Source organism: Ciconia boyciana, chromosome 2 (genome assembly GCF_034638445.1).
Source record: "Ciconia boyciana chromosome 2, ASM3463844v1, whole genome shotgun sequence".
Lineage (NCBI taxonomy): Eukaryota > Metazoa > Chordata > Aves > Ciconiiformes > Ciconiidae > Ciconia > Ciconia boyciana.
In genome coordinates, this window is record NC_132935.1 from 12,633,806 (window position 1) to 12,655,634 (window position 21,829).

The 21,829-nt window shown below is 43.7% G+C and overlaps 1 protein-coding gene across 7 annotated transcripts in view; it reads left to right on the forward strand.

Moving 5' to 3' along the window:
* The first annotated feature begins 9,636 nt into the window (after positions 1 to 9,636).
* MTSS1 (MTSS I-BAR domain containing 1) overlaps positions 9,637 to 21,829 on the forward strand; it is a 128,810-nt gene continuing 116,617 nt past the window's right edge. For 3 of the 7 annotated variants that reach the window (XM_072851906.1, XM_072851910.1, XM_072851914.1), the window contains exon 1: positions 9,638 to 10,367. In XM_072851906.1, coding sequence (XP_072708007.1) covers positions 10,296 to 10,367 — 72 coding nt within the window. In that variant the 5' untranslated portion in view covers positions 9,638 to 10,295. Of the gene's footprint in view, positions 10,368 to 21,829 lie in introns of all 7 variants that reach the window. The other 4 variants (XM_072851909.1, XM_072851911.1, XM_072851907.1 and 1 more) reach the window with 3 other exon arrangements.

The window sequence follows — 21,829 nt, forward strand, 5'->3', positions numbered from 1 at the left end:
GGAGCAAAGAACCGAGCCTGTGGTTCCGCGTGGTTCAGAGCAGGAAGGAGGGCAGGGATTTTATTCAGAGCAGTCTGTAGTGCACCAGGTTCAACCAAGGGGTCTCCAGGTCCAGGCAGCTATTCTCCTTGAACTACCGAGGAAGGCAAGGCAGCGCAGTACGACGCTTCACCATGCTGCAGGGTGTTGTGTCTTCTCAAGGCCTAACGCTGTCACATGAAGCAAAAAAGTAGGAGGAAGTTTGCCTTCTGGGATGCTCTGCTGGTCTTGCCCCTGTAGCCCTCTACAGCAAGACTACAAGGATGGAAATTCCCCTTTACTGGTAATCCCAGATGGACCTTTACAGTTGTTAATTTTTTTAGAGGAAAAATTAGATTTGCCAATCTAATTTGACACTAGTGAAATTTTAGAGGCAATTAAGTTGGGTTGGTTTTTTTTTTTCATTTCCTATCTAGTACAAATCAGAGGCTACAAAGACACTTTCATATTATCAGCTGTACTTCTCATGCTGGACTCAGTGCCCCGTTAATAATACGCCACTGGAGCACAATGCAGACATCTCAGATGGCTGCTGTCAGAGGTCCAGGCTTACCCTCGCTCTGGGCCCTCCTTTTTATCTAATAAATTGCCCTCCCCACTCTCTGTTGACGTACTATGGAGCACACGGTGGAGATGCAAGGAAAGGAGGTAATGGAGGTGGCACGTTTCTCTTCTCTTGAGGACAGCGTATGTTTGAAAAGTGGCAGGATTTCTGAGATAAAGCAATGTAATGAGACGGCAGGGAAGGGGAGTGGTAGGGGAACATTAAGGCAACAGAATTCCCTGGCAAAGTCTGTTTTCCAGAAAAATCATTGGAGGAATATGCTATTCTGATTAACATTAATTTGTCCCTTTTTTTTTTTTTTTAATCTCCAAGGCAGGATATAGGGCAGAGCAGAGACCAGGGAAATGGCAGCCTCGTCACCGAGCCAGTGCTGCAGCAGAGCTGACGGAGTATCTAGGTCAGCGTGCATCAATTCTTCGCAGATGACTGATATCTACAGAGCGGAAGGCCAGCCTTGACGGTGGAGCCAAGCACTCCTTTTGCAACTGAAGGGCGTAAAATCTGCTCCCCTTTTCAAGCGGCGTCACGGGAGGGGACCCCGCGCCACAGCCTCTGTCGGCTGGAACTAACGCCCATCGGCCCTGCTCACCCATTGCTGCTCGGCAGAGCACAGGCTGGGAAATCAGCATTGCCATGGGATTTGGATACAAAAGGCCAAAAGATGTGGATGTCAACCAAGTACACAGATATCCAGGGAGGATATTTGCAGCCCTAAAACCAAAATTGATGTGGAAGCTCTCCTCTAAAAAAACTACACTTTGCTTTCTCACACTAGAGCAACATCAAGTGTTACCCAGAAATCATTTTTGTATTTTAAATGTCTTCACTTAGCTTTGAATTTTTTTGCATTTTACGCAGCTTTTAGGAAAAGCTCATGCACTCAAACACTTGTCTGCTTTTTTGAAATATCTTAGTTGGCCTAATGAAAGATATTACCTCTGCCAACAGCCTTAGTGTCCTCAGAAGAGATACAGCTTTGGAGACCAGCACACTGCCCACTGGGCATGCACAGATCATATATCACGGGATCTTTCTCCCTCCTGCTGCTATGCCTCAAACCCACTGGGACAAGAGCATGAAAGGGTCAGTGCTTTCCCTGTATATCATCCCTGAGCATCAGTAAGACTGGCAGCTGTCTCTTAAGATTTGTGCTAAACCCTGCATCTTCTTTAGAGGTTGATTCACGCAGCCATAGCCTTCAAAGTCAAAAGATACCATTAGATCATCCTGTCAGGTAGCACAGGCCATCAGGATTTGTGCTAATTTGTGTTTCATTAAAGCATGTCCTTCAAAAAAAGACAGTCCACTCTTGATTTGACAGCCACAGAAAAGGGAATATCTGTTATTTCCCTGGACTGACAGAAGTTTAGAAAGTAATTCATGAGGTTTATTCTCAGTTGTTGAAAGCACCAGGTGAATTTTCCTGATGATCTTGATTCCTGGCAGAAAAATACATCGAATTTTGTGCTCAGGACCTAAACTGCTAAACTGTGAGGCCAACCAGCTAACTAACCTGCCCTGCCACTGAAGATTTAAAGACATACTATAGATGAAGTGTCCTGTCATTCAGGATTTTGAGGAGGAATATTAAGAAAAGGACAGTGCCAGAAGAAATGTTCATGTTTCTAGAACAAAGGCGGCTGCTTCTATACATGCTGAGAAAGGAGGGCAGCTATTAACACAAGGATTTTGGGGCAGGAACTATGTTATTTGTATTTTACATGATAGCTACCACATTATAGGTTTTAATCTAATAATATTCACTCTGTCTAATACCAGTATGCTTTGTCTGAACTAGTCAGCCTAATGCAGATCACTCCTTTGTTTCTGCTGTGGCAGAACTTGCTAGAACAGCATTTTTTATTATGAACATTTCTGCTTAAATCCTCCATGTTCTGATGCTGGATAACTTCCTCTTCAAACTGGCATTATAGGGCAAAGAACAAAAAGATCTGGAGTAGAAAACACTTAATTTAGCGAGCACACAGTATTGTACTCTTTTTATGTGGGCAGATATAGAGGTACAGCATTTGATAAGACATAAGGACCTCACACCAATCTCAGATCTGTCCATGCATCTTTACTTGGCCCATAGAAATGACCCCATAAATTAAGTGCAGGGATGATTGGGCATAGTCTGAGTGATGCAAACAGAGGCACATTCTGAACAGCATATAATGCACATTTAATTGTATTTATTTAGTGGCCATGGTTAGAACCAGATGTGGCTTTTGCACTTTTTCTGCTTGTAGACATGCTACATTGAAAAACTGTCTTTCCATCACTAGCTCTTGTATAGGAATATACTCACTCAGGGCTAGGAGAAAGTAAGAAGGCAGGAAGGACCTCCTGTAATCTCTGTATGTTTTGCATCCTGCTAAAGTTGCACACATCTGTGTATTGAGAAGACAAAAAAAAAAGGCTATTATGTGGCCCAGACAGGTTTACTCATAGTCTGGTGGAGTCGGGAGTATTGCAATCCACATGATAAAACTGGTGCAAAATGTTACTAATCAAAGACTTGGAAAGAAGATGAAGGGGAGAGAGAATGAAACTGTCATTACCCACTATTTTGACTGTTGAATTTGGACTATTCATAGTAACACACCAAGTGTATCTATCCAATTGCAATAACGAGTGACAGCTGACTACTTAGCAATTAGGTTTTCCTTCCCCACCTCTGAAATTAAGGTCATAACCTTTTCTATTTACTTTTGGGATGTGGTAAATTAGAGCTTTGGCTTCATTACAAAAATTAATTAAAATAGTCACACAATGGCACCATTCATTGCTGTGCTTGTCCCTCCCTGCAGTATGTCCTCATGTCAGCTCTCTTTGGTTTTAGTCCCACATTCCACTACGTGCTAGTCTGCCTGTATTATTTGGATCAGTAGACTAGATTTTTCTTTTTGTCCATCTTCTTTGCTTCATTGGAAAGGCTCCTCTTGTTTCTAATTCCTCTGTTTCTTTTTTTGAAGAAAGTGTACACTTGCAGGCTCTCAGCATGATCTGATCTCCCCAAAATGTTTTCTGGCCATGGAGTTTGCAGCAGAACTTTAACTTGGACTCATAGCAGAATCCTCTACCTAACAATTTCTCCTTACTGACATCCCAGGTGTCTAGGCCTGGAAAAGAGGATTAGCGTTCAAGTTGTTTTCATCAGAATTTCAAAAACTAAACATAACTGAAGACACAGGAAAAAAAAAGCCTGACTATTCCACACTTACACAGAGTTGGAATTCTGCCCATTGAAATACGTTATATTTTTTTCCTAATACGTTTTATTTTTTTTCTAAACCATTTCTTTGTGAACGTAATGCTTGTTTTAAAAGCTGGATTTATGGACTGGCAAAAAATAATGTTTTCTTTTATAGGAGAAAGTGTTGCATTATGTTTCACATGACCATGTCCTGAGGTGGTTCAACACACAGAGTTCTGTGCGTACCAATAAATACAGATCTCAGAGATTTCAGGAATAGTGACCTACTAAAAATTGCTGCTTGATGGGAAGTACAGAAGAACTCAGATTCATTTTATATCACACCTAAGGGGAGAAATGGCTGACAAAGGCTTGGACTAATGTATGTGCTGGAGATAGAGCCCAACAGGCAACTTTGATATATATGTGTAATTATATTGAAGTCAAAGGTGATGTTGCTTTAAAGAAGAGAACATGAGCTATTTGCAAAAGTGACACCTAATATAGGCTTTACTCCTTCAGAGCGTTTAAGCATGTATGTAACTGCAAGTATAACCTGATTTTTTTTTTTTAACTTACTGCTTGTCTACACAGGTGCACTCAGGGAATTTTATCCAAATTAATTTAGGGTGTGACTTTAAGATGCATCAGCTACACAGCTTTAAAAGGTGAAAGCAAGGCCAGTTTTTGTGGAGTGAATGTGTCCATGCCAGAACCTGACATAAGGTAATGAAGCCAGTCTGAAAGAGGGTTCAGGTCAACAGTTCTGGATATTTAAACCTGTGTTGGCTGTAGATGAGAAACAAGAAGGGATCTACTGCGGAATGAGCATGGGAATGATTATATAGGCTGCCCCTTCTTCATGAAACACAAAAGGCAGGGTCCTCCTCTGGGCTAAAATAATCTTTCTTTGTAGGCTTAGTTTTCAAACAAATCAGGTCCCTGCGTGACCCATCATACAGTTGCCTGAGCTCTAGTGCTGGTGACATGGGATGGCGTAGGAAGGAGGCCACGGCTGAGTGGCAAGTGTGGAAATATGCTGTCGGTGCTACTGTGGACTTGCACAGGATGAAAGTGCCCACGTAACCTCAGCCATGGGAACCCCACTGGCCATTTATTGAGGATCATCATGCGAGAGTTTTAAGAGCGATGACAGGAGCATTGCTTGGGAGGAGGTGATAGACCTGAGTGCCTTTTCTGAACCTACCAGCCTGAGATGGCAGATGTGAGCAAGAACATTTCTCTCTTCCACTACTCACATCCACCACTGGATGTGGCCTATCTGTAAAGCCCTTGATATAACATGCAAACCCTGACTCTCAGCTTTTGTGTTTTGTGCACAGAGATAGCTGGGGGAAGGACTTTTTTTTCTGACTTGTTGGTGAGGGGGAAGTGGAAGATGAATTTAGTCCCTTAAAAATAAGCATCTCATCCTCTGTGTGCTCTGAATGAATGACATCCCGTGTTGGACTTTGATGAAAATGTTTTTGTTTTTTTTTCTTCTGAGAAAAGCTTACAGCCAAAAATGAGACTGCATTGATATTTTGCTGCAGAGTTGTTGCCTGTAGGTAGGCTTTAGATGGAGCTGTTCTATGGAAATCAATCCGGGTAAAGCAATAGCAGCTGTTATTTTGCCAGCAAGCAGAAACGATTGTAGAGGTACCCCCACTACAGCAATGCTACTTGGTAACTTAAAAACAATTTGGGACATAAAAATAACCTGAATAAAGCTGGAGAACCACAACATTGTTATTTCTCTTGTTCTGAAACCAGAGACTGTAAACACCTGCTCCTGAAAAAAAGTGAATTCTCCCTCGCCAGGTCCCCACCTCCATGTACGACCAGTGAATAATTAAGCCTCTTTAGATATAATACAGATTTTTCACTAGTGATAAGGAGGGGTCACTATTGAATATTTGTAATGCTGTTGGGACGGCTGGCTCACGTGGATTCTGTTGGGTTTGCTCCATTTTTCATCAGTTCCTTTTGTCACCTGTGTTGGCTGCCATCTTAGCTCTCCATCCAATTCAGCATTGTAGTGAGCTCATCTGCTTTTACGGACAGAGCAGGATTGCACCTGGTGAGCACCTTGACGACTGAAGGAAATCATGTCAGGGACTCCACCTCTTGGAAGCTCTTGGGCTCTTTTTCCTCAATCTATAAAGAGGAAAACACCATCATCCTTTAAAATATAAATCATTATTAGAAAGCCTCACACAGGGACAGAATGCTGGTTCTGTTAAAAAAAATAAGTATACATTTGTTTTTCAAGTTTATTAATATATTTTGTGAAGGCTTGAGGACGGAAGATTCTGTGGCAATATAATGGTGTATTATAATATTAATTTGCATGAATTTCTTAAAGAGATAATTCAATTAAATAGTTCAGCCTGTAGCAACCTATTTTTTTTAAATCATATCTCTTTTTGAACTGTCAACCACTTGAAGGAACAGCCCTTGATTCTTTCTTGATTGTATGCTAGATGAGGCAATTTTTCCTTGGGGAATAACATTAGCTAAATTAGGAACACTGTAATTTAAAGGTGATTAAGTACCTTTTGTGATTGTTGTTCTATGAGTTCAATCTGATAACACTTAAGTGCATGTGTAATCTAGTCTTCCACGGGGCTACTCACATTCATAAGTGGGCTTAAATCTTTGTAAGATCAGGACCTAAATAAGCACCACAGTTAAACAGTTTGCAGCACATTGACAGACTATATATTTGTCCTGATTGCAGTGATGTTTCACACTCGTGCTTGGTGCAAAAATGCTCAAAATGCTTTTAAAAATTGGGATTTCCATTTTACAGGAGAAAGCAAGGGACAGGAATGTGAGTGGATACGTTCTGGTCATAAGGCAAGTCCTCTGGCAGGCCGGGGAGCAGGCTGCGGACTCCTGACCCTCACGGATTTGTGCCCTGGTTCACTCCGGCTGTACTTTGTGCCTTGGTGCTCAGCATGGGAGGAGCAGCAGGAGCAATCCAGGCCAGGCAAAGTGACCAAGTCATTGCTCAACCTGCCCACTTATCTCTGGAGAAATTCTTTCTTAACCATCAGCCTTCTTGTGGTTTTGGAGGAATAGGCTTCTTGTCAGCAGAACACCCAACATGTTGAAGGATGTCAGAGCATGGGCTACTATTGCACCATTGACAAATTTTAAGGTTGACATCTGTTGGGGGTTGCCGCGTAAGATGCACTCAGCCATCCCACTGTCAAGAAGTGGTGCTGGCATTTGCCTGTGCACCAGGATATTTTAAAAAATATCATCACTTGGTAATGAAATGTTCCCTGGTAACGATGGCTCACAAACACAGAAATAGCCTTTGCCCATAATAGACTTTTGCAAATAATTCTTGCAGGAAGTGATTTGCTAGGAATCAATCAAGCAGAACCCAGAAATAATGTGACAGATGGTAACCCGACGTTACCGCAACATCACCAAACTCACACGTTAAACAACCATTTGGACTCAGGTCTTTAAAGAAAAATGTTAACTCTCACTCTACAGCTGGTTGAAGCTGAATTGTCATCCCGCAGAAAATTCTATCATTAAAAGTCACTAAAAGGCAGAATAAAATTATAAGCCTGAAATTTCCTACAATGCAAAAGAAAAAAAAAAATCAGTTATCAAGACCCTATTTTGATGCCTTTAGGTTATATGCCCTTGCTTTATTTTTACCTGTGTTATGCTACGAACAAACAATAATTTTAAAATATAAAATTAACACAATCATTATTCTAAGTGATATATACATTGAATATTTAACAAAATAGATTTTTAAATAAAAAATACTAGAAAGAACAAATACTTTCCTGTTTGCATTTTGATTTTTTGTCCTATGAATATAAAGTTTATTGAAATCATAATTTTTCATGACCTAGCACCTTCTGACAGAAAAACATTCCACCTGAACAGTTTTAATAAGGTCTCTCTAGGTTGTGACTGGGTATACTCGAGTTATGGTGGCTTAGCAAGTTACTCATCATAACCAGCGATGTGCATGGGTTCTCCTTTCGAATTTGCAAGGTAAAAACCATTCTTTTACATTGTATGCCTAATTTACTTGTTATAATTTATCGAGGCTTGAAATGCTTACTTCATTTTTCTATTGTATACCTGCATGCTGTTTCATCACTGTATGAAGACTTGTTGCTTAGTACAGAGCAGACAGCCCTGATTTATTAACTAAAGCATTAACACAGTCCTTAAACAACAGCCTTTTCTTTATAGGAGATTTTTCTCCCTCCTGTCCCATGTGCATCATGCACTCTGCAATCTTTTACATTGGAAGTTCTTATTCCCAGAAAGGAGGTTAGCCAAAATACTGCTTGTGCTAAAACAAGGATCATCCCAGAAACGGGGTGGCTGAAGAAAGCAAAGTAGGCCACCAACTTTCCCTGCCAACTTGCTGGATGTGACTCTGTCGCAGGGGAACGCTGTCACGCTGGTTATGTGATGGCACCTGAAGCTCTGCGCGTGATGAGCAGGTGTCATTATCACAAGCCGCTGGGGATATTTGCTGGGCTCATCGTTGGGAGTGAGGGTCATACAGAGCCACAAAATGAATTGCTCGGTCAGACCTGGGTGGGTGTTTCCTCCCTGCAGCGAAGTGGGCAAAAGCAGAGGGGAAATTGCTGCGGCAGCCTGTGCTGCCACGGTCCCGCTGGAGGCAGGGCACCTGTCCAGCCTTTTCCTGCAGTGCTAAATTAACACAGAGAACGTAATCTGTCACGTGCCTGTACCTAGATTCTGGCTGAAATGAAGCAAAATATGACAGTGTGCCACACTGGCTCTTCTCAGGCAGAGTTTGTAAGATAAATAGATTTCATAACTTTTTAATTTTAATAACTCAAATTTCTAAACTTCCATGTCAGTCATGGTTGTGCATGTACCTGTGTGTGCATGTACATAAAAAGACAGAAAAAACCCCAACCTCCTCACTTTAAGATCTAAGGCTTATTCTTCCATACTTAACATTTTCCTGGTTCTACATCTGGCTCTTACTCACTTGCGTGGCAATACAGCCACCCAGGAGCGCGGTTCCCCTGGAGTTAGCAACAACAGCATCCTTAGGCCCGAGCTCCCCGAAACAGTTGAGCACGTGCTGAATTTCAGTGCAATGGAGAGTCTCAGTACGTTTAGCGCACGTTGCTGATGTCCCTGGGATAAGCGCCCGCATCGGTGTTTGCAGGACTTGAGCCATAGCCTCTGTGCGTGTATAAACATGTAATTTTCATCGCGACTTTTTGCAGAATTTGGCACACTGTGAAAACTGAATTACTTTTAAAAAACATGTTTTACATAAATTACACTGACACCCTTAAATATAGTCTTGCACTTGTGGGTCAGGATGAATGAACAGCCCGACTTAACCTATGACTAAAGCTGCTGTCGGCTGTACGACGCCAGGGTCGTCTCTTCGGTTGCCTGTCGCTTCCCCGGGTACTTTCAGCTGAGGTGTTCGCAATCGGTGGGCTGAGGCGGATATTTTTCACCAGAAAGGGCCGAATTTCGGCAATTTCGGCGCACGTCACCAGAAAGACACCGCTTCCGCCGGGTGCCAAGCCCTCAGAGCGGCTCCCGCCCTCAGGGCGGGACGCGGCTCCCCCGGCCGCACGGCCTCGCCTCCGCCCGCCTCCTCTCGCGCCCCGGCAGCGCGCGCCGGCAGCGGGACGCGAACCCACCGCCCCGGCGCCCATCGGCCGCGCGGGGCCAATCAGCGGCCGCGCTGGTGACGCGCGGGGCGGGGCGGGGCGGGGCGCTCCGCGCGGGCGGGCGCAGCGCGGGGCGGGGCGGGGCGGGCGGCGCCGCCGGGGGAGCGGCGGGCGGGCGAGGGGGGCGGGACCGCTGTTTCCTGAGGAGGGCAGGCAGCGGGTCGGGTGCGCTCGCTGCAGCCTAGTCCGTTGGGGCTGGCAGAGACCCCCTGGGCTGCGCCCCGAGGAGCGGTTTAACGCGCGGTCTCGGCTCTTTTTGTACAGATTTATATTTTTTTCCTTATTTTTTTCCGGGGGTGTGAGTGCGCGTCTGCCCAGCGCCGCGGAGCTGGCGGGCTGCGGGCTGCCGCTGCCCTGAGCGCGCCGCCGTGCCGGGAAGCGCGGGGGGCCGGGGCGGCCGCCGCCAGCGCGGGGGCTCGGGCCATTATGCGCAGAGATGGATTTCGCGGCTGCCCGTGCGTGGGAGGGTAGTGCCCACTCGGCTCTGAACCCCCGGGCGCTCCTCAGCGGGGCGTGGAGGTGTGTGTAGGAGAGAGGCGCCAATAGCGCTGGATTTTATTTTTTCCCCCGTTTTTAAATCCTTAGAGGTGTAGGCAGAGAGGGGTTCAGGTGCGTTGGCTGTTTTTTTTTTCCTTGTTGCCTACAACGGCTTGTTTGCGCCCCCCCCCCTTTTTTTTTTTCTGTGAGGTGGGAATCGGGCTGTCTAATTTTTTCTTTAGCTTAGTAGTGAAATTGCAGCAGTTTCTGCCTCCTCCCGTGTGCTCGAGCGAGGAAAATGGAGGCTGTGATAGAGAAGGAATGTAGTGCGCTCGGAGGGCTCTTCCAGACCATCATAAGCGACATGAAGGTAAGAGACTGAAGGGTTTCGGGAGGGACACGCGTGAGAGGAGACCTCTCCCCGCCTGGCCCGGCAAACTTTGCACCATGATATGCAGCCGCACCGGGCAGCGGTGGCAGCGTGGCCGCCCACCCCACCCCGGTCGTGGGCTGTTGCTGCGGGGGACCCTGCCCCGGCTGCTGGGTGCGTGTCCCCCGGCGGTGGAAGCAGCCTGGCCAGGGGCTCCTTGTAAATGCTTCAACCCCATGGTTTGGGGCTTGTGAGTTGCTTGCAGGACACCACCTCTCCCTCCCTCCTTCCCTCTTTCCTCTGTCTCTCCTGCTCGAGCACGCAAGCTGTTATCTTGCACCAGGGTCAGCGTTTTCCAAACCTGTCTTTTTTTTTTTTTTTAATCTTCTTTTTTCTGCCTCCACCTTCTTTTTTTTTTTGGTGCTGTTTTGGGCTGTTAGATCGCTAGCAGAATAAATGCAGCGAGGTGGGAGCGTCGTGTGGAGGAGATGGGCACGGTGCATATCAGCCGTGGGGTGGGGCTGGAAAGGGCAATGTAGGGATTTCTGTGCCATGCTGATGGGTGCGATGGAACAAAAAATCTCAGCCTGGAGATGCTCAAAAGTTGATGCGTGCCTGGATTAAAATTGCTGCTCAGTTGGTTATGTGGTATTATTTTCATGCTGTCTATGCTCATGGAGGTGGTATTTGCTTCTTTCTGTGGGTGAATGCGAAGGTCTCAAGTTCCCGGGTCTCTCCTCTCTACCAGAAATCTCAGGCTGCACCGATCCCTTCTGCCAAAGGGTCCCTTTGAGAGAGGTGTTCCCAGTCTATCCTTGGCAGCCAAGGGCACTTCTGCAGGGTTTTCTTTGGACGTGCGGATGCCTCCTGCCCTTCACTCGTGGAAATAAATAGCGTAAAAGCGTTGCTGTGTTCTGCCAGTCATGCCTCCCCCAAACCCCAGGGCTCAAGGCACCCTGCCTCCGGCGTGCGTCCGTACTGCAGAATACTGCAGTGTTCCCCTGGACAAGGGCAGCTTGTCTTCCTCCCAGGGTCGGCTGGGAAGGATGCAGTTGTCGGGAGATGTTGAGGGACGCGTCAGATAATGGGGGGACTGCCATGATTTAAAGTCAGGGAGCAGCGACCATGCATGATGCACTTCTCCCGGCCAGGGGCACAGGATTTCTTGGGGTGTTTCAATCGGTTCAAGGGCTGATGAGCAGGGAGGGCTGCAGGAAAAAGAGCTGCCAAGTAGTGGTGGAGGAGGACGGGGTTTGCTCTAGGAGGGAGCCTGGCAGAGGTGAATGGCTTCTAGTGTATTTTTTGCGGGGGGTGGAGAAGCTGTTTGCACTAGAAGTTATTTTTTGGCAGGGGTTCATATGCACTTTCAACAGATCTTGGGAGACATTTAATTAAAAGCATAGCTTGTCAGGAGCAGGCAGATTGCAGAGAGGGGGAGAGTGTGTGTGTGTATCTGTCAAGACAATGCTGCAGTCCTGGCGGTGGTGTTCCTCGGGCTCTCAGCCCCCTTGTATTTTTTAATAGCGACTGCACTTTAAAATAAAACAACACCCCCCCCACCCCCCCAAAAAAAAAAGGCAGGAAACAATCACAAATCCTGGAATCGTTTTAGTGGGCTGTGCAGGGAACACGTAGGAGATGTTCTGTTCCAGATGAAGTGTGGTTTTGGGTTTCAGCACAGAGGGACACCAAGTATGTTTATTCTCTGCTTCTTTTGATAAGTGATGCATTTGTTATTTCTTGCTCTTAAGCAAATGGGTCTTTGCTGTGTGTATTTATCTTTTTTTTCCCTTGCACATTGTTACTTGCATGGGAATGCTGCTCATGAGAAACATGTTGACATGAGCTTATGGAGATGGGCACAGGTGTGAATATTTTTTTCTTAATCCACCATAGTAGTGGAACCTGTTTTGTGAACAGGCAGTTACTGGGGGGGGGGGGGGGGGTGGAAGGAATCAGAGCAGATCTTTAGCACCGTGGTGGTTGTTACAGTTTAAAAAAATCTGCTCGTTATTTAGGATGAATAGAACAAATAATTTTTACTTGTAGTTCAGTTTGATGCAGCTGATGAGATGCCCTAGGATTCTTTGTGAATTGTGCACAAAGGATTGTGGCAGTTTAGAAGAAAAAGTAGCTTTTTTTTGACAGCTAACTAGGACCTTTCAACTCATCATACCTTTAGTAGTAAAGTGAAAATTAGCATTTTAAGTGCTGTTTTACGTAGTCAGGTCTGTGTGGGCAGGTTTCTGGCAGAATCTTGGAGACGTTGCGTAGGGGTCTGCCCACACATCCCCAAGTGCACTATCTGTGCCTATTTCTCATCGCAGGCTGTGATCAAGGTCCCACATGCCCTGCAGTGCTGAGGGATTTGCTGCAGCATCCACCTTTTTTTTTAAACTAAATTTTCAGGTTCTTTTTGTCATATGTATTGCTCTGCCTTTAACCCTACCATCTTTACAACTAGGTTTATCAACAGCATATTAAAATGACTCTAAAGTCGTGCCAGTGGATGCAGATGGGTGCTGCAGCCAAGGCGATGAAGATACGCTATGTGTGGACTGATTTTTCTCTTTGTTCACACTAACAGAGAACCAGCTCAGGTGTACCTGTTGTTAATTTTGAGCTCTCCTTGATCTTGACAAGGTTACAGGAACTGGAATTATAATCCTGAGTAATGTGATTGTTTCCATTTGTCTCTGTACTGTGTTAACTTTGAAACTTAATGAGGGCAATATATGCCAGTGTGACTAACACGTCACATTTTTTGGTAGCAAGATTATCTCTTGCACTGCCTTTAGTATTTTTCTCCAGAAACCATACGTTTATTTCCATCCTCTATTAAAAATAATTTTGTGGTTAATACTCAACAAAACAAGATCGAAAATAATTCAGCGTAAAGCTAAGTGCTTTAGAGAAACGATGTTATTGAGTTAAATATAAGAGTGGATAATAAACATCCCATGTATACAGCACTTTAATGTACATCTGGAACTTCAGTCTCCTGACAAGAGAAGTTCATGTCTTCCATGCAAAACAAGGGTCACATTTGTTGAGTACTACATGATGTACACGGTGACAGGGTTGTTTGTGGAAGGTCCACAGTGGGAATTGTACTTGGCTGTTGTGCTCTAGAATTGGGCTTTGATGCTTTGAGATTTCAAGATCAGATTAAAGAATCATAAAGGTGGGAAAAGTCTGACCATCCCATCCTTAGGTTTTGGTCCATTGTCACAGCCCTGGTGTTTCCTACGATACGTCACTGAGTACGTAGGACGGCACCTATAATTTGTTATACTCTTCTGCAAGATCTTTTTCAAAGCAATCAAAGTTTATAAAAGCAAAAATAAAACATGTGTGTCCCCTTGGAGGAGTAGTTTTGTGTTCTGCATTCAAATGCCGTGCGGTTTCTCTTTGAACACATCATACTTTCTGTAGCTCCCTGTGGGAAGGGAGTATTTGATCTGAATGGTTTCTAACTCATTTCTGGCAATTGAAAAATGAGATGCTGTAATGTGCTGTTAATTTCAATATTTCTTGTAGTGCAAAGCAAATCAGTGCACGTGATTTTTGGGAGGGCCTGTTGCAGATGGGTTTCAAAAGATCTTGTCTTCTCCTGCAGAGCAGATTCTCTTTAATGCAGCTTTTATTTCCGAGTCTTGATTTTATGTTCCTCTTAATTGCATTGTTCTCTGCTATCTTGAAGGAAAAGGGAAAACAAGAAAACACCTCTGAAAACATTGAAATTGGCAGGTTTTGTAGTTCCTCACTTGCTTGATGCTGCTTCTTTTCCTTTTTGCATGTTCTTTATTTGTCTCTCCTCTTCTGCCAGCGTGTGTTTTGGCAGGGCAGGGGCTTGCTGTGTGTGTATGGCACCTGACACCCTTGGGGTGGTCATGGGGGGAACATGAGCAATGAGCAGTTGGATGAACACAGGTTGTGACTTTGTTTATTCCAAGTGGGAGGATTTACTAAATTTTTATGGGTCTGGTGAAGATAACCAATTGGTCTCACCCATCTCCCCGCATGTGAGGGATGTGCATGTATGAGGGGGACTGCAAGCTCATCCTGTTGGTGAACAAAAACAAGGTTCCCAAAGGAGGAGTAAAATTTTGGAAAATTTTAGAAATTCTTTTATTTTAAGTGTATGTGCCTTAGGGTTATTTAGCTGAAAACTCAATAAAATTGGCCTTTTGCTTTTCGCAGTAACCTCTACTTTAATACTATGAAGGAGGTGAACCCTTCCCTTCATTGCTGTCCCATTGCTGCTGCTGGGACTCTTGGACACGACGGTGGTGCACCTTTGCCATGCAAAGCTCTTAGTCAAAGCAGAAGAGAAAGACGTGAACACATGGGCATGAGAAACCTTTATGTTTTTGCAGCCTCTTATCTCCTGTTAGGAAGTGACCGGTGAGAAGCAGCATTTTAACCTCACTTTTTGTGGAAGATGGAGCTGGGGGGTGGTCATTTGTTAAGTAGGCGTGATTTGCTTGTGAGGAATGGCCTTGTGCTATTCACACAAATAGTATAAACTGAGCGGGGAAAAAATATTTGTTGGAACAAATAGAAATGCTGAGACAGTTACTACGGCAAGTACAGCTGTAGGTCCTCTGCATTTGTGTTAATCCAAGGGACAGCCCATGTGTATCAGAGAATCTGGGCAAATTTGTTTTACCCTGACATGTCATACTACAACAGCTCTTCTGCAGCTGTGCTTTATTTGAAGCTTGGGATCTCTGTGGAGATTAGGAATGTTCAGTTCAATGATTTTAAGGTCTAGTTTCAATCCGGCTGTTAAGGTTGATAACTTTTGTAAGGAAAAACAAATGTTTCATGTGCAACAGACAGGTACAGGCTTGGAGAGGAAAGGGCAGCTCTGTCTACCCTTTCCCACGCATGCTGTGTTGCACTGGCATGTGCCTTGCATGACAGTCTTTAAGACAACTGATTTATTCCAAACCTAGTGAATTGACATTTCTTCCCCTTCCGAAAAAGCGTGAAATGAGTTCATTTCTGCTCTATGCAGCTTTTCTTCCCCCTTTTTTTTTTTCTTAAAGGTTTTACCACCAAGGCATTTTGGGCTTAGCTGGCTGCACTGATTTCTTACCCCTGCTGCCTCCCAAAACCTGCTTGCCCAAATGGTTGGTTTGCATACACTGAAATTCCTTGCCTTTTCTAAGCAGTTGCAGTATCTTTCTGTAAACGTCTTGGAGGGTGAGGGATTGACATGCAGTGAAGGCTGAATGATGGTGCAGGAAGACAGCCACTGCATGCCTGCTTAAATACTGGGGTTCATGCAAAAGGGCATAGCTGGGAACGTACTTACTCACAAATCACTTTTTTTTTTTTTAGGGAAACATTCTTTTTTGATCCAGTGAGTGTTAACAATTCATACAACTGCCGAGCATTCGCTACGTAAATGTGTATGAGGCTGGTTTATTCTGTGGCATACCAAGGGCAAGGATTTTTAATGTCTTTTAAGAGTACTCCTTCTGGATCTGACAGGATGCCAAGGGCTGTATAATAGGGTTTGTGAGGTGGTAAGTGTGGAAGGAGTTGTGCAGCGCTGCATGAAACACAATTGACTGAACAAATGTTGAAGAACAAGAAGTCTGTGTAATTACAGGCTCGGCGCTGGTTAATACCTAACAGAGGGTGATATTCGGGAGAGTTTGATGCTTCCTTCCTCAGTTCTGAGGGTGCAGGAGCTGTACCAAAATCTTTGATTTAAAATATGTAAAAAACACAAATTTTTTCTTTTGCTATGTTTCTTTCAAAGTACAGAAGTTGCTACAATTGATGGAGTATTCCTGGGAATCTGTAAATAGCATCTTCTGTTTAACAGCCTGTGTGTTTTCAGCTTCTGAAAAACGTTTTTAAGGTTCATGGCCTACCCAGAGACAGTGTGGTCTTGAAGATAAGCAGAAAGCATTACATGGCAGAGAGCAAAATAGGAACTGTATCTAAAAAGGTTTTTCAGTCTACTTCAGAATGTGCAAAGGTGGGTACAGAGAGGTTTGAGTTAGTACCGTAAAGAGGTTACTCTTTAGAGCAGAGTAGCCTCTTTAGGCTACATACAGAAATGCATTTCCCTCTTCAAGTGTAAGTTTTCAACTTCAAAATTACATCTGCCTTGATACTGTAAGGTGCCGAGCACTGCCCTGTTCACGGGCATCTGTGCTGACCTTTAAGGACGTTGATTGACTTATTCCTGTGGGGCTGTGAGATAGCTTGAATGCTGAGATGTTTCGAAGGATTGGAGTCAAAATGTCTGGTAGCTTTGTGGCTAAGAGCATAGCAGCTTTCATCTTCAAAGTGCTCTGTGTGTGACTTAGCTCCAAAGAATGGCTCCCATTTTACAGAAAGGCAAGCTATGGCTGCAAGTTCAGTGACTTTTACTCCTTTCCCCTAGGACAGGAAGGAATTGAGTGCATCTAGAGCACAGAGTTAATAAGGGGGTGGTTTATAAGCTCCCAGTGTAATACATGTTTCTGTCCACACATACACACCATTTCGCTGTTACTGCTTAAGACGTATTGCTGTTCCTCCCCCACTATGATAACCCAGTGTTTGCAGGCAGAAGAGATGACATCTACAAATGACTGATCAACTCTCAACACAAGTGTCTTGAACTATTCTTCTGTAACTGAAATTATGGGACATCTTAGTTTCTTAGTGGAGAAGTCTGGCTAGAGCACTTTAACCATAGGCATGAAGAATTTGGCTGTCTGTCTTGTGAGGCTGTGTGTGAGCTCTGTATTTTTCAGTCTTCTGGTCAACAACCGTAAGTGTTGTGTAGTTCACTTTAATTCTAGGATGCTAGCTGGTGTACAAACAGCATTTAACAAATCACCTTAGATATTTTTAAAAAGAACACTTGCAGGAATGAACTTGTGAACACTGATTCTGTTGGTGTGCTTAATGCTAGCGATGAGTGTGTAACTAGAGAAATTTGGTTCATGGTACAAAAAGGTTCATGTTCTTTTGTTCCCATTTTTGTCTTCCACATAAACTGCCACCACGCTTCCCACCTGAGCATGAGATTTTATTTTTTTTGCCGTGTAAGCCAGATGTGTGCTTAGTAGTATCACTGAAGCCCTTTGTGTAGTGGCTTAATTCGGGGTTTTTTGTTAATAAAGCTTCATTTGTGATGAGATGCCTCCTAACAAAATTGTCCATGAGCAAACCTCATGGTTGCTCGTTGTACATGAGCAAACCAAGTGTCTAACTTGGAGCTTGAAAGCAATTGCTTCATGAGTGAAATGGAGAGAAAGTAGCCTGTGACAAGCGTAGTTGTACTTTACTATCTGTTAAGAGCCAAAGTTCATAAAGCACTAAAAAAATTTGCTACCTGGCTGCTGCCTTTTCCCTGATGACATACTTCTGTGGTCAGGTCAGATGGTTGTCAGTACTTTGGCAACAGATGCTGCCACTTCTTGGTCCTGGAGATTGTTTTGAGTGCTTGTGTGATGGAGATTGTGTTGAGGTCAAGCAATGAATGCTCAGAAATGAAGGTTTCTCCTTGCTTGGGAAGACGTGATGAGACCCCGGTGTTGGTGTTGGTGTTACCAGCCCAGGAATGTTGGCTTGAGGCTGTCCTGTGTAGGCATTAACTTGAATGAGTGCCTCCTGATATTTTAATTATCTTCATTTTGATCCAGCTGAAATACTGTGGGTTTAGAAAGTAGCTGCCGAGTATGCACAGTGGCCACTTAATGATTGAGTGGATGAAAGGCGGTATTGATGAGTCTCTGAGGAGAAATCTGCTATTCAGGCTTCTAAACTTGTTTAGACCTGCAGGGAAGAATGTGGAACTAAATGCTTCCTCTGGAAGACTACTTAATGTCCAACTTTTTTAATGTAGTGTGGGATAAAAGGTCTCTAGAAGCCGTGGCTAGTTGGTTCCACCCCCCCTCCCTCCCCTTGTGAATAACTTCCTGTGTTTAGAGAGGGAGAGACTGTATGTTTATGCATTATGTATCTTCTCAGAGTATAACTTCTGTTTGCTAATTATCCAATCTTGAATTTAAACCACAAAGTGTCTGCTTTGGAGCTGAGTTTCTTCATCTTACAAACTATGACACTGGGCTGCAGACAGTACAGACTTGACGTGGTCCCCATTGACGTTGCAAGGAGGCCCATGAGTTGGGTTGTAAGCCAGGATGCCATGCAGCAGCCAAGGGGGATGAGTTTTCACAGGTCCTTGCTGTAGTACAAACTGAAGTCACAACCATGGGGCAACTGGTATCCTCCACTGGGGATGTTTAAATATGGGCTAGCGCGGTGCAGGCTTTATTATAATACAAATTAAAGACTCTAGAGCTCTAACAACAGAATGGTACCAGACTTAGGTTCTCTCCCCCTTTAAATGGTTAGTGAGGATTAATAAATACCTGTGTTCTTGCTAAGAAGTGCTGCATTTCAGTGCTCAGGGAACTGGGCATTCTTCACAGTTCTTCAGGTGGTTTTGGGAATGTAGAAATAACTGATATCTATGTGTTTTTTTCCCCAGTGGGGTGATTACCCTTTTCTGGACTTTCCTGGTTGGATTTTAGTCTTCACTTTCTCAAGATATCCTATCATCTGTTTTTTCTCAATGTCCTAATACTCTGTTTAGACTGAAAACCAAACAGTTTTGAAAATACTAAACTAGTGGTTCTGTGGTGCATAGAAGAAATATCTAGTTGACAGGTTTTTTAATAGCGTATGAGATGTTTTCAGTAGTGTTTTGTTGCATAATTTGCAATGTTGTGATAATGTATCATGTTGTGAAAGCAAAGCTTGGCATGCCTATTTATACTGTGCATGCTGAGGGAAACTTGTTTCTAACCTTGCCATTCCCTAAACAAGTGGCAGAAATAATGGAAATAGATGTATGGATACAAGACTTTAATTTTAATTACCCCTGCTTTCTTTCCTGAAGGGTAGTTACAGGTTAAATGACATCTTAATGTGAACTTTGACGTGCTTTTACTTTTACTTGCACGTACTGTAATTTCTCAAACCCTGAGTTTGTACCTGTCTCCTCCTCCATTCAGTAACGCATGCATTCAGCTCTTGCTGTGAAATCCTGTGAAGTTCATGTCTTGTCTTTTGCTGTTGATGACTTTTCATTCCTGGCCCAGCAAGCGTTCTGCACGAGTTGAGAGTCCCTTTTACTGCTGGAGCTAAGCTTGAACTTCCCCTGTGCACACCAGTACCTTTAGCTTAGAAAGACAGAAGGGACTTTGCAATCAGGTAGCCCCTTTCCTTGCCTCGTGGGAGTATTACACTTTCTTAGAAGACCTCTATATAAATGTCTTACTCCTCCTTAAAGAGTTCCAGTGAAAGGAAGCTCCCTGACCTTTCAGAGGTGCCTGTTAACTGGTCTTATAGTTGGATGGATTGTCCAACCTGAAACTTCTCTGCTGCAAGTAAAACTGTTTCTTGTCCTGCACCACAGGAAAAGAGCTGATGGACAACATCAGTCTATGGGATGCTCTTGAAATCAGTATTGGGACTTTGTTGATTCAGTTCTGGTTTTGAATTTAAGAAATTGAGGGTAGATACAGAGCGTAGATTTAGATTGGACATAAGGAAGATTTTTTTTTTTATGATGAGGGTGGTGAGGCAGTGAAACAGGTTGCCTAGAGAAGTTGTGGATGCTCCATCACTGGAAGTGTTCATGTTCAGTTTGGACAGGGCTTAGAGCAACCTGATCTAGTGAAGGATGTCCCTGCCCATGGCAGGGGGTTGGACTAGATGATCTTTAAAGGTCCCTTCCAACCCAAACCATTCTATGATTCTGTATATTTGAAATGAGGTCAGTGAAACCAAAGAAGTCATGGAATAGGTGTTGTGTACGCCTCTGCATCTTCATAAAGAGTGAAGTTTCTCTCACCAGCAAAATTTATGTTTCAGTCTGTTGAAAAATTGAGACTATTCTGGTGAGTGATTGGGAAATAGATGCAGCTTAGACAGCTTCATGAGACAGGCTCTTCAATTGTTTATTTTTCAACCTAGAAAGAGGCACAGCCAACAAGCAGAAGTTTTTGGATGGAGAAGAGCAATTATGAACTTTGTGTAAGATGATGTTAATTCTCTGCTCACCTGTGTGTTGCAGGAGCTTTTGTGGCTTATTAAAAGGACTAGGCAATCCTATTCATGAGTCATGGACTTGGCTAAATCTGTGGATTACACAGAGCAACGTATTAATGTTTGGTTGTGCTTTGTAAGTCTTGCAGTTGTGGCTGGCCAAGTGCCCTTTTCCTCAGTTGACTACTGATTTTTTTAGAAAAGAAGAAAAACTTCCATTGCCAGATGTTAGCTAGGAAGGGAAACTGATTGTTAACCCTTGCATCTTCCCATGTGTTGAGACATCTGTGGCCAGAACCCTTTTTTTTTTTTTTCAGGCTGTGGTGGTTTTCCTGTCTCCTTCCCCTCCACTTTTTCCTCTTTTTGCCTGTTGAAGGCCCCTTGGAAAAGTGATAGTCTCTATGTGCAAACCATACTTGCTTATCAAGGCCATTCTTTGTGTGTAGCATCTGTGACTTTGTGTGGTGTCTAGCACAATAAAGTCTCTTTGCTACTTGGAGGTAGTGTAGTGAATACCACAGAAATGAGACATTCATAATAATCCTTGTGATTCTGATATCTGATAAAACTAGATAAAAAAAAAAAAATCTTTTGTTTTCTTCATAATTTACTTTGGAGAGGTAGGAGGACACATGCAGGAGCAAAGTTAGTTGTTGTTCCAAAGATAGATGTATGGTATTTGGATGTGTTACTAGGGTGTGAAGCTCGATAACAGTGATGTGTGTTTGGGACTCAGTTTTTTAGCTGGTCATAGCTGAACGACTACACTGAGGTGTAGAAGTCTTAACTCCTGTAGCCTGTGTAGTGTTTTTTTCCATTTTATTGAAGTCTGCAGATAGTAATTGATTAGTACTCTTCTGGAAGGCATACAGCTCTTGCTTTGATAACCGGTGAGAAAAAACCCAAGGCACTGCCTGCCTGGTCCCTTTCTCTCTTACCTCTTTAGCTGGAACAGCCAAAATTAGATTCTGAATTTGCTTTACTGTAGAGCAGCGCTCTGTCTCTTTCCCCCTGCCCCAAAAGCTTAGATGGGTTGTTGCTGTGAACAAGATACCAAACTGTTTCTGCTGCCTTTGTACTCAGTGTCCCAGCAAGAGCTGATAATAGGGCTGAAAAGCCTTTCTGATAAATGAAAGCACTTAAAAGAACGCTGTCAAGGGTTTTTAGAAGATGTGATGCGTCTCGTCTGTGGGAGTTGGGGTGCATGGAAATAAATTATTAAAGGAAGTGTCTTTTCTCTTAATGGAAAAAGAAGAATCATAACTTCTTAGCAGAAAGAGTGACAGAACAGTTTTAAACTGTCAAGACTGCTGATACTCAAGTTGTAATCTTAAATAAATACAACAATCTGGGTTCCTATTCTCAACATGAGATGTAATCAATGACAATTT